Raw genomic sequence first — 13411 nt, 5'->3', positions numbered from 1 at the left:
TGTTAACTGCAGAAGAATGGTCAATGTTGGAGCAGCTAGTTGAAGTACTAGAGATATTCAAAGATATGACTGATGAGATAAGTGCAGAAAAATCAGTCGCCTCGTCAAAAATTTTCATTTTTGTTAAAGCTATATATTTCCATTTAAAAGATTTATCAATAAAACTAAATTTTCCAAACGAATTAAAATGTGTAGTGACAGAAATGCTAAATCAATTCTATAAGCGGTTTGGTGACATTGAAAATAATAATCTTCTGGCAGAAGCAACAATTTTAGATCCGAGGTTTAAAAAATACGGATTTAAAGACGAAAGTAAATATTTAGCCGCGGTTGCGAATTTGCGAAAAAGGTTAGTGCTAATCGAACTCTTCACGCAAGTGAAAATAAATCTTCTGAAACGCAGCATCAATGTGAGGAATCAATTCCGTCTTCAAAAAAATCAAAACTGTGGTGCGAATTTGATGAAAACATCAGCAACGTGTTACCCGACCAGAATGCTACTGCTGCGGTTATTATTGAATTAGATCGATATTTAAGTGAGCCTCTCCTTAAAAGAGACGGAAATCCCTTGGATTGGTGAATATCACGGCAACACGTATACCCCAATTTGTTTGAATACATGAAAAAACGATTGTGTATTCAAGCTACTTCCGTTCCATGTGAACGAACCTTTTCTAAAGCTGACCTAGTGTTGAATGAAAAACGATTATCCTTAAAAAGTTCTAGAGTGAGTAAGATTCTATTTTTGAATGCAAATTTAAAGTATAGATAGTGGTATACCTACAATTAAGTTTTTATTTGTCGTTAGAATTTATTTTAAGTTGTGAATGTTTTTTGAATTAGGTGCCTATCGCTAGTTCAATTCTATTATTTCTATTTTTTATCTATGAAGAAATATTTAGTTTACAAAAATGTCGTTTATTTTTCTTTTTTTTCTATTGTAAATGAATTCCTTTAATTAAAGATCAGTTATATTATTTTTTGTCCCAATAAAACAACGTGCTTGTACTGCTTTTTCGATCCAGTTCGCTAAAAAATACCAGCAGACTAGCATAAGAACAAGTGAACTAAATGAACTAAACTTTTGTACTATTCACTTGTCTGATCGAGATCGAAATCGGTAAAGTGAACTAAAGTTCCCAGCTCTAGTCCTAACCACTTTAGAGAAAGCCTCTTTGCACTTACCACAGTTTTTGTTTAATTTTATAATCCTAACTTAGAATGCCCATGTGTGTTGATTTTTTGTTTGCTGTTTGTTGCAGAGCTACATGCAAGAATTTCCATTGTTTTAAGCTGTGCAGGCAGAATTGCGGGCGGAATAACTGTAAATTTTTCCATTTAAGTTCCAATGACTTAATGGACCTAATTATGCAGGCCAGGCCTTTTAATCGAATTTTACAAGGAGAAGTGGATCGAGTAGCACATATTTACACGGCCAATGACACCACGGGGAAATACTGTGCCGCAATTTTGTGGGGAGGAGAATGCAAAAGCGATTTCTGCAAGAGGTGCGCACCACAACCAAGTAAGTGAAACAGTATTATACCGAGTGCTCTTTTTTTTCAAATGTTCGATCGGTCACTAAGTTAACCAGCTGTAAAAATCTAAACTTTTTGTATTTCTGTAACATTTCCTTTCACATTCTACCTATTTCTCTACATAGTCGCCAGTCCGATTTAGGCACTTGTAGCATGGTGCAGACTTTATAAAACAGTCCTTATAGAACGCAGCCTCTAAGGCGCGGTTCCCACTGGAGCGATCCCGTATAACCATGCGATATAGGTTTTCGTGAACTGTATAGAATAGTCTATATGCTATAAAGATTTCTCGATAAAGATCTTAACTGTAGGGGAGACCGGGGTATAATGATCCCTCGGGGTAAAATGGTTCCTCCCATTTTAAAGGTTTCCACTAACACCATCTACCAACTTGACACATAATTACAAACTGATTTACAGGCGCATTGCCGGACAAATGTAATTTGTTAGTTCGAATAACGTACAACGAAGGGAAGCAGCCATTTTTGTTTTAGCAGTTGTTGATGTAAGGTAAGTGCAACTTTAAAATGTGTACATAACGTAGGGGAAGCATTTTTTAAAACGTGCGTCTGGTTATTTGCTCAACCCTGGGATTAAGTTTGTAATTAGTATGTTAGCGTAGCGAAAATTTGATTTCGTAAAATTTCTAGGTGATGGTCTTTACTAAATTGGCTTGTGGGGTAAAACGATCACCAAGAAATGGGCAAAATGATCCCGGGATCATCTCGCCCCATGTAGTTAAATTATTTTTGGGGAAACAACTATACTTACCTAGGTCATTTTATTTCAGAATGCCTCGCACTTATCACCGCAAAAGTAATCGCCAAAATTGGAATGCAGAACACATGGACACTGCATTACAAGAAGTATTACATAATGGGATGCCCTTTAAAACCGCAGCACGAATATTTGGGGTCCCTTTGATGTCTCTGAAGCGTAGAGCTAAGAACAAGAATGTGATTGCGAAGGATTCTATTAAACACCTTGGCGGCAAGACTACAACGTTTACAAATGATCAAGAAAACGAGCTGATACGTCACATTCTTGATTTAGAAAGCAGGATGTATGGTCTGACTACAACAGATTTGCGGCGTTTGGCATTTCAACTTGCAGAAAAAAATCATATCCCTCACCACTTTTCGCGCGAAAAGCAGATAGCAGGATACGATTGGCTAGCTGGATTTACAAAAAGACATCCTGAGATTGCCTTGAGAAATCCAGAAGCAACCTCTGCAGCTCGGGCAAGAGGTTTCAATAAGCAAGTTGTAACGAAATTTTTCGAATTGTTGAAGAATATTATTGAAAAACACAATTTCCCTCCTCACAAGATTTATAACGTCGATGAGACATCGGTATCAACTGTCCCCGGAAAAAATTCAAAAATTTTCGCAAAAAGGGGTCGAAAACAAGTAGCTCGTGTTACGTCTGCTGAGAGAGGAGTATCGGCAACTGCAGTAATTTGTACTTCGGCAGGGGGAGTTTTCGTGCCTCCCATGTTTATTTTTAGTAGAAAACGTATGAAATTAGAGTTAATGGACGGCACTCCGCCAGGCAGTATATTTGGATGCAACGAGAGTGGCTGGATGAAGCTTGACATGTTTGAACGGTGGTTTGATCACTTTTTAAATTTCACCAAACCTTCAAAAGAGGAGCCTGTGCTTTTGATCTTAGACGGGCATTTGTCCCACACCAAAAACTTAAATGTGGTAACAAAGGCAAGGGAAAATAGTGTTTGTATTTTATGCCTACCACCACATACAACGCACAAACTCCAACCGTTGGATGTTGGGGTAATGTACCCGTTAAGTCGATATATGGATCAGTCTTTAGAGAAGTGGATGAACAACAACCCAGGTCGAACAGTAACAGTGTTCCAAATAGGAAAAATTTTTTCAGAAGCATATCTGAAAGCTGCAATGCCCAGTAATGCAATTAATGCTTTCAAGAAGACAGGAATAGTGCCCTACGACCCCGATGTTTTTATAGATGCGGATTTCGTTGCTGCAGATGTTACTGATCAACGCTACGATGAAGTTGCTGAAAGAAGTTCTCCTAGTTCTGTTCTAAATGAGGTGCCACATAACTCTCCTGCCAGAGAAACAGTAAACCACGGTGACTCGTTGGAAAAATCGCCTCTTCCAGGTCCAAGTAACCAATTAGATTCCCCTATTCCAGATGAGGTCAGAGAAAGTTCATTCATTATGGCACCAACGGTCTGTCATCCACTCCCTAAAATAAAAGGAAAGCGACAAGTTCGCCAAAGAAAATCAGTAGGTACGGTGTTGCTTACAAGCACGCCCTATAAAAATATGCTTGAGGAAGAAAAACTGAAGAAAGATGAGGCAGAAGAAAAGAAAAAACAAAATAAAAAACCAAAGCTGGCTAACAAAGAAAATGTTAATCCCAAACAACGGACAAAGAAGAAAGAAAAGGTCAATGAAATAAGTAGCGACAGTGATGCATCCGATGCTGAATGCATTTTTTGTTGTGAAACCTACACCAATGCCAAGGATGGAGAAGGATGGATTAAGTGCAGCAAATGTTTAAGATGGGCCCACGATGCATGTGCAGGGGTGGAAGAGGACGAAGACCATTTCACGTGTGATTTATGCCAATCATGTACAAGTGTCAAGTACAAAAGGCAGTTATTTTAATTACGTTTACGTTTTTCCTTTTAAATACTTTACAGAATTTCATGTTTTTTTTGTTTTACTTAATGTAGTTGTGTTACTTTGTTTAAAAAATAAATAAATATATATATATATAGAGGGGGGATCATTTTTACCCATGAACGGGATCATTTGACCTCACACTATTGGGTAATATGATCCTTTTATAGACTTTCAAAAAAATTAGTAAATTCCAAAAATGATTTTCGGGTGAACTAAAAATGATGCTTATTATAATCGCCCTAAGTATTGTCAATAACTCTTATGGGGAACAACATTTGTTATTCACTTAGATGCCGACCTATTGAAATTTTAAGCTTAGGGGGATCATTATACCCCGGTCTCAACCACTAATAATCATATTTATTATAGAGTATAACTAAAGATATTCTTTAAAGATGTATGTTTTATTTAATCTATACAGCGATTATACAGCACTATCTGTATATATTTTTCTGAATAGAATATATGCTGTAAATTTATCGCACATATAAAGTATTCTTATATACACAACGACATTTCAGTACAGGTCATGGGTAAAAACACTTTACTGTTGTGGAAGATATATGCCTACTTTATTAAATCTATGTGTATTCTATACGAATAGCTATAATTATCCTCTACTAAATAGGTATTAATTCTTTACCTAATCGATACTATATTTCGCCATTTGTACACAAATCTTTAGTAACGTTGAATTATAGACGGGGTAACTAACTCATTAGTGTAGGAAAATAGGATAGTATAGATTCTGTTCAGTTTCCTTTACTGAATCTGTATAAAAGTTGCCTTTCGGAGTTGCGCGTGACAAGCTTAGCGAGGTTATGTCATTTTGTTATTGATAGACAAGTCTCATTTCACGTGCGAAACGAGTGTAATTACAAATTACCTAGTGCCGAAGGAATATGGAGACGTACACTGTGTACCAGTTTATTGGAACTAGCGGCACGTGTGTGTTAGCTACAAGTTGGGTTAAAGAAGGGCAGGTAAAGTTTTCGAAAATCCATTATGATATATCTATATGTGTTTAATTTTTTAAGGTAAAATACGATAGCAAAAAAGCATCTGATTATGCCAAAAAGGGAAAAACACCTTACAAAAAATGGACTAGCTATAAAGTTGAACCAATTTGTACTAAATTGTTCGGTAAAGTAACTATATGTACATCTAATTTCTAACTTACTTTCAAATACGAGTACCTATGCACCTACACTTGATAAATAAAATTCCTCTTTTGCAGATTCTTATGATGCTGCTTATAGGGCAGAATCTGTTTTATTGGAAAAATCTGACTTAGAATCAACCGACATAGAAGCGATCAAGAACCCCACACAGGTATTAGATAAAAAAAGACGAAAAAATAAACGTGTAATTCCAAATTGTACCAGTGCTAGAGATGAAAGTGAGCTATCTTCTAGTGAAAATGAGAGTGCCGTTATTGATCTTAATCTACCCCCTGCTCCTGATACAACACTAATAACTATTAACGAAACTGTATCAACTGAAGATCCAGCGAATTATATTCCCGTATACGTGAATAATAATGAGCCTGAAACGGATTTAGGTAATAATGGCATTTACAAAGAAACACCCTCCGAAACACGCATTGAAACAAACTCAATTGATATAACTGACATCAATGATGTTCCATTGTCGTTAGCCACTGAAAGACAAGTTAATGATATAAAAGAATTAATTATTGTACAAAATACCAAAATAGAAAATCTTATAGCACTGGTAAATGATATGTCTAAATCTAAACAATTTAAACAACTTAAACGGGGTAATGAGAAAAATACTGATGCTAATGTGACAACAGCAACGAGATGGAATTTTCCAATGCAGACCATTGATGATATTAAGAAGCTTGACGAAAGTTTGAAAAGTGGAGATGATGATAGTGTGAAAGAATTTGTAAGTAGTACTTGATACCATTGTGCAGAAACAGAAACTGTTTTTGGGTGTATTACCTTTATAATAGTATATACCTACCTGTATATTTATTACTATTATTTGTTTTCAGAAATGTTTTATTCTTCAACTTGGGGGAACTACTTTAAAAACAACAATTAAATTTATAATCAAAGAACTATATTCTATAGAATTACAACAAAATCTAAATTACTCTGGACGGGAGAATAAGTTTTCTACAAAAGATTTAGTTCAAACAAAATTAATCCTTGGTGAGTAGCCAACATTTAAAATGATGAGCTGTACAAATTAATGTTTTATTTTTTATTTTACAGAAGCAGTGCAACACAATACACGTAGAACTCAGGTTGAGGCTATCAACGAATACATGTATCACATGCAGCATGTAACTGATCGGGTTCGAGCTATGATGAAGAAAAATAATAAATAAAAAAAATACGTGTATTTTCTTTTAATAAAAATACTTCAGTTCAGTTCAGTTTCAGTTTAATTCTTTTCCTTTGGCATACAACAGTACATAGGACGCGTCATACATAAAAAAACATTAACTCACGTGACACAACATATAGATAAGTTAAAATTATGTAGATGAGTATCACAGGTTCTTACATTAGACATTCACGTAACAACATAAAAAAGTTAAAATATCACAGGGTTTTACAATCATCAACGTATTCGTTGATGGTGTAGTAACATCTTGTTGTTAAAATTTTTTTTGTTTTTCTGCTGAACTGTTGGGCCGTTGAGCATGATTTGAAGTGTTCTGGAAGCAAGTTGTAAAAGTGAATACCGGCATATACAGGAGATCGTTGCTTATAAACGTAGCAAAGTGTGATTTATAGGTACAACAAAAAAATTGTTTGCATCTTCATTAGGAAGGCAGCACATTTTGCATATGATTGGGTCTTTTGTTAATGAAATTATCGAAATTTTATCTTCAAAATGACCAAGGAAGAAATAAAATTGTTTATAAATTTCTGTGTTGATTTTTGAGAACACACTTGAATTTATAAAAATTTGTCCTTCAATCACAATAGTACCATTTTGTTTTTAAAAAAAAATCACCTTAATAACTCTTAGTGCTCAACATTACACAATTATCACTTTTCCGATTGGTATGAATTTTAAAATTGTGAAATGATGCTTTTATAAATTTGTTGCCTCCAATAGGATGTGTCAACGTTGGTATATTATGTATTGTTTGCAATTTCCTGATTCTATTTTCACATTCAGAATTAGTCGGATGTATTTGTTTAAATTCACTCATTCTATTGGAGCACTGCTGTAATGGACGATTAAAACTGTGCAGTTTCTTTTTTATTACTGTTATAAAGGCTTCATATAGGTAGCAACTGTTTTCATCTAAAGGGCCAAGATATTTTGCATCTTCTGCCAAATGCAAAAGTCCGTGAAAATTGTAGGTAGCATTTTGTTTACCATAGAGCGTAATAAAATGTTTAACAAAATATTCCAGAAGTGAATGGGCATATGCATTGTATTTATTATGATATAATGGCGATGTCAATATTCGAATTGCCAGGCTTAAGGACATAAAATGCTCAAATGTTTCTTTAGATAAAACATTTTTTAGCACTATAGGTCCTGTGTAAAGCAATAGAACTCTACATTCTGATGCCTTAAAATAATGAGCATATTTGAAACTCCTTGGTTTCCGTTGAAAGTCATTAGGAGTATACGAGTAACACTTTTCAAGGTGTTGGTTAATAGCAATAACTCTAGAAGCTTGTAATTTCTGGGTACCTGGTTTACCTAACCATATATTCACTATTTTCTTTACAACGCCTTCATCAACCAAATGCATTTTATCAACAGGAAATCAGGTCTTTATCATATCAATGGGTAGTCGTTGTAAGACACTCCGTTCTTTGTTCATATGATGTCCAGTATCATCTTCCCCAGATGGTATTACCTTCCTAGTTCTAAAAGCTTCGTCGGTTCTTTGTTCAGACCGAAGATTGGGATAAACAATTTTAGTTTTATTTCCAGAAGACACTGGTTCCCCCTTGATATAACATTTTGAACAACAGTAGTAGCCACCATGACTTTTAGTAATAATAATAATAATAATAATAATAATGGTTTTTATTGGTTAAATAATGGTTCCTACACCATAACCAATGGGCACAAGGTCAGGTAAACCCGTTGATATGGTCACCTGTTCTTCCCCTTGAAACCCCCTTGTGTAAATACAAATAAATAAAGTTATTCTGCAATAGTTAAAGTTATTTGTAAAGTAAACAATTATTGACAGGCAGCTTATCGTTTGGAGATGCAACGGAAACATCGTTGTGGTTTCAATTACGTTCGCATTAACATTCGCTCTCTAATGATTCGATGTTTGATGTTTCTTTTGAAGACTGCAGCAGGCAGATACAGTAATTTTGTATTTTTAGGGTTGTTGCAAAATTTACAGATGTTGAATAAGAAAGATCGTTTGAATAATGATAATTTAAACATAGGAACAGATAGAAGTCTCCTGTGTCTCAAATTTAAGTGCTGCACGTCTGTACGAAAGTTAATTTTGCGGTACAGATACGGGGGAATTTTACTGTTTAATATTTTATGAAAAAATAAAGAAGAGTGAACTAGCCTTCTTTCCATCATATTGAGCCAGCCTAGCATTGGTAAGGTATGTGAAATCCGTTCGAACTTCCTAATTCCAAATATGAAGCGCAAGCATAAATTTTGGACACGCTGGATTCTATCACAGTCTTTGAGTAATAAGCACGGTCCATATACCACGTCACAATAATTGAACCGTGATAGAACCAGTGCATCACAAAGAACAGCCTTCTGCTTGATGCCAAGGATGTGACGACTAGAATACAAGCATATTAACTGATAATAAGCCGAAGCAATAAGGTTGTCAATGTGCTTAGTAAACCTTAATTTACAATCAATAGAAATGCCCAAATTTTTTACACAATCGGCTATTGGGACAGGTTGGTTACCAAGTTGCAAGATTATTTTGCCTTGAATGTGCTTTTTAAGTTTATCGCTACAAAACACGATGAAGCAAGATTTAGTTGCATTTATTTTCAAAGAGTGATTATCCGATGCCTTGGCTACCCTTGCAAGATCTTCGTTGATCTTTGCCACAGAGGAATTCAATTCACTAAAAGGAAACGAATGATATAGCTGTACATCATCAGCATAGAGATGATACTTACAAAGGTTTAAACCAGTCAACAAGTTAAAGGTGTAAAGAGTGTATAACAAGGGTCCAAGGATAGATCCCTGAGGAACACCCCCTGTAACAGGCACAAGATCAGAATGCACGTGATTTAAAATCACTCTCTGGCATCTACCAACGAGATAGTTTTGTATAAGGACCACTGCCCCATCGCCCAGTCCCACAAACCTCAGTATAGCCTTAAGCACCTCATGACTAAGCAAGTCAAACGCTTTTGAGTAGTCAAGGAGTACCAATACTGATATGTTTCCACAATCAGTTTCCGTAATGATATCATCGAGTACGTTGTACACTGCAGTAGCACAACTATATCCCTTACGAAAACCTGATTGAAGTACGGGTAGTATGCTACGTGAATTTAAAAATTGTCGTAATTGACTTTCCAATACTTTCTCTAGCACTTTAGATAACGTGAGTAATATGGTGATGGGTCGAAGATCGTTATAACTTTCAGCATGTGCTTTTTTTGGAATAGGTATAACCCATCCTTCTTTCCACACAGTAGGAAATATTGAAAACTCAATGCAATAATTGACTATGTGCACTATGTGAGGCAATAAGTGCGGGGAACACAATTTCAAAATATCAATATTTATACCGTCACAACCACTGGCTTTTACAAAAGCCATGGCTGGAGCATCACATATAAGTAATAGCTTTTAACTTAACTGGATAAACTACTTCATTCCACAGAAAACCATTTTCTATTAAATCTTTCATTTCTTCAACAAATTCTGATAAATAATTATTGTAAGATTCGGGTTTTTGCAATCCATTAAATATTCCTACCATAAAGACATCAGGCTGTCCATTAAATACATTTGAGAGGCTACCTAAGATTGGCCAAAAAGTTGCTCCACCGCTTGAGGTGATGGGCGTTCCGTCCATGTTAAACGAAAACTGCAAGTATGGTAATTTTAATCTAAGCATATTGGCTCCAAAGCATTCAAAATGCGTATTGAGATAGTCTTTGATTCCCAAGTCAACATAATATCCATTATCCATACGACGAACGTTTACAGCTCTAGGTGTTCTAAGTAATGTTCTTGCATCCAATGGGAGCTCAACATGATTCCCGTCGTATACCAAAATTCGTAATAATTTAGAAATTTCAGTTAATTGAATATTCCCATTTATTGCCCATTCACGTAATTTATCAGAAAACGATTTATCGGTCCGCCAATGTTCATCAATTTCTTCAACGTTTTCATCAGACAATGAACCTGATGTGTCTCCTGAATTAGATGCATACTCATCGTCAATACTTGAATTTTCTTCGAGAATTTCACTTGCTATAGTACCACACTGATCGGCACTGATTACATTTGTTGCTTCTACATCTCGAACCAGTGTTTCTATAAAATAATCTTATTGTATTGAGTATTGGATAGGTTAGGTGTCCATTATAATCTTAGTACCTGTAATTGTCTTGTTTCGACGAGTTTGATATCCTCTCGACGTATCAGTTCGTACTTCTGCCCAACGACGACTATCTTTAGTTTTCGGCATGTCAAAATTGATTGAAAAAATAAATTAACTAGCAATGCTAAGTATATGTATGTATTGTCCCATCTTATCAAAACTTCTGTCCAGGGCTCATTATTGTGTTTCATCCACTGCCAATCTTCATTATTGCTTAATTCTTGTTTAGATTTTAGTGAGAACTCCGCGGCGTTACTCGTAAATGCTTCGTTGTCGGAAGTGTCTACGTGTTTTCGTTTTCTTCTTTTTGGTGTGGCTTCATCGCAGTTGAAGACCATATTTTTAACTTTGTCAACAAGCTTCCCTCTAGCTGGAGTGGGTTTTCCTGTAAGGGACGCATTTTTCCTGACAGCTGGTACATAATATATTCCCATTGTTTCGGTCGGAAATAACGTTATTATTTTTGCCGTAATTTTGTTATATTCTTCGTGACGTAAGCGACTAAAATAAAGATTGGTAATGGACACATAGCTACATTCTACGGAAACTCACTTTCTTATTATATAAGTATATAAGTGTTTTATGATTATATCACCAAGTCTCGTTCGTCTTTTGTTATCTAGCTGTTTTTGTGTTTGATAATATGTTAACACACTGTTCCCCATGGGACTTGTTTGCAACAGAGTGTACAAATCAAAATCAGCAAAACTTTGCACTTCTGTAAAAAACGTGTTTAAGTCTAAAATTTGAATATCATCAGCGGTATTCGTGTCGGACATGTTAGTGTCTACATTTATAGTAACTGTAGAAGCATTAGCTGTGTTTTGATCATCTCCGTTTACAGGTTGGTTTTCTTTGTCCTAAGAAACAGTTGGATAGAAAACAATATAGATGCTCTTAGATAACCTAATACCTCATTTTTCATTTTCAATAACTTCCCCTCGATCAACTTTCTCATGCCCAGAGAATTGAGGATAAGTTCCTTCAAATCTCCAATGGTAAGGTCTTTTAGAACCTCAAAACATATATCTTGATCTACAAATATAGTTAAAACATGTTAAAAAAAGTCTGCGGGTAGCCGCATGACTTAAGCGCATTTTTGGTGTAAAACAAAATCCCTTATTTTGTTGGATAGATAAGCAGTACATTTACAATTACAAATACGTAATTTTTACTTACCCACAAATACTTTGATTACTTCTTCCGTACATCCCCAAGACTTTAATATCGTTTGCACATCGTCATCCATGTTTTCAAAATAAACACTGGCAAGAAAGGCAAATGGAAATGAGAACTAACTGTGCGTAGTGGTTAAACTTTCGCCATATAAGCTTGAATTAAGTGTATCATGCTCTTTAAGCTTAATTCAAATACTTTCTTATTCATCATTCTTAAAATAAATATTGCACCGCTTCTTTTCCTTTAAATAAGTGTACGCTAAATTCATACTGATATCTTACAATATTACCTGCAATACGACTCCCGTATTTAAAGCAAGTGCACAAGTATACTTAAATTAAATGATTTATATTCCGCTCAAATGTATGATTTAAAACTTACTTAGTGTAACGTCAATTACTTGTTAACATTTGTTTTAAGAAATTATTCTTAAAAGAAGTATGATTTTCCTTTGTTTAAGATTACCAAATCAAATACATCTATCAGTTTAAACAGAGAACAGATTTTTATGTGTGCATGTACCCCTCCGTCTAGTTTAAACTCTTCAACTGACACTGCTATAATGTCAACTTCTCATACTTTAACAGCATCCGAAAATGATATGCAAAGGTGTGTGTTTGATAATGCTATAGGCATTTCCGAAAATTAAATCATAGTACAGAGGATCTCAGCCTCTGAGACAGAGGATAAATTGCATTGTGGAAAAATTCTTGGAAAGTTGGATTTATAGTTCTAACTCTTAGAACCGATTTCCAAAAACTGTTACTGTTATGAAAAAAAGTAATAATATAATCCTTGTATGCAATTTTCTAAGCTACAAATTTGCAACCCAATATTTTTTGGTTGTAGTTATAGTTCACGAGATTTTTGTGAAAAACATACATGAAGCAGCGTGAATTTTTGTTAATGTTTAGAACCACAAAAAAGAGCCTTATGCAAAAATTCAGTTTTTTTGGAATTTTTCCGATGTTTAATCTTTTTTGTCTTTATTCTCAGAACTTATCTATAACTTTTACGTATTTATATTAATCTATTTCTAGTTTGTCTCAAACTTCCCTATCGTCTGGAACTAATGTATTGGGAGAAATTCAAAATGATAATATGACATCCATAAGAAAAAGGTGAATAATTTTTGCAAACATGAATTTGGTGGTCTTATTGATATTTTTACAGATCTCACCCACATACATCTGCTTCTGATAAGGACAATAACAAAGAGAATGTGACAATACCAGATAAAAAGTAAGTACAATCTAAGGAAATAAACATTAAATTTTATTTTATTTCCTTATCAACCTAAACCATAAGGCTGACACATTTTATTGGAATGCTCTTAGTACATAAATAAAATAAGTTATATAACTTTATAAGCATGTTGGCCAGTTATCATAATTTGGTCTTTCAGGATGAAAAGGTGCGTTGCAAGATATTTTGGAGATATTGTAAGGCGTGATGTT

At 34.8% G+C, this 13411-nt stretch overlaps 2 protein-coding genes across 2 annotated transcripts; both read left to right on the top strand.

Annotated features, from left to right (window-relative positions):
* The first annotated feature begins 625 nt into the window (after window positions 1-625).
* Window positions 626-6577, top strand: LOC116165103. Its single transcript, XM_031479399.1, has 5 exons — window positions 626-727; window positions 1263-1525; window positions 5448-6121; window positions 6231-6390; window positions 6454-6577. The coding sequence occupies exons 2-5, from the start codon at window positions 1357-1359 to the stop codon at window positions 6567-6569; spliced, it is 1119 nt and encodes a 372-aa protein (XP_031335259.1). The 5' UTR covers window positions 626-727; window positions 1263-1356; the 3' UTR covers window positions 6570-6577.
* On the top strand, window positions 1862-4244 carry LOC116165102. Its single transcript, XM_031479398.1, has 2 exons — window positions 1862-2048; window positions 2329-4244. Exon 2 carries the CDS (start codon window positions 2330-2332, stop codon window positions 4190-4192), a length of 1863 nt encoding a protein of 620 aa, XP_031335258.1. The 5' UTR covers window positions 1862-2048; window position 2329; the 3' UTR covers window positions 4193-4244.
* Window positions 6578-13411: the final 6834 nt, after the last annotated feature.

Source organism: Photinus pyralis, unplaced genomic scaffold (genome assembly GCF_008802855.1).
Source record: "Photinus pyralis isolate 1611_PpyrPB1 unplaced genomic scaffold, Ppyr1.3 Ppyr1.4_LG2, whole genome shotgun sequence".
Taxonomy (NCBI): domain Eukaryota; kingdom Metazoa; phylum Arthropoda; class Insecta; order Coleoptera; family Lampyridae; genus Photinus; species Photinus pyralis.
Note: the sequence above shows the minus strand (reverse complement) of the source record. Positions and strands in the feature narration are given on the sequence as shown.

Bases quoted from the DNA above. Each gene is read 5' to 3' on its own strand.
- LOC116165103 (XM_031479399.1), top strand. From the start codon at position 1,357: ATGGACCTAATTATGCAGGCCAGGCCTTTTAATCGAATTTTACAAGGA. The intron at 1,526-5,447 runs GTAAGTGAAACA...CCTCTTTTGCAG, and splicing joins GAGGTGCGCACCACAACCAA to ATTCTTATGATGCTGCTTAT. The intron at 6,122-6,230 runs GTAAGTAGTACT...ATTTGTTTTCAG, and splicing joins ATGATAGTGTGAAAGAATTT to AAATGTTTTATTCTTCAACT.
- LOC116165102 (XM_031479398.1), top strand. From the start codon at position 2,330: ATGCCTCGCACTTATCACCGCAAAAGTAATCGCCAAAATTGGAATGCA.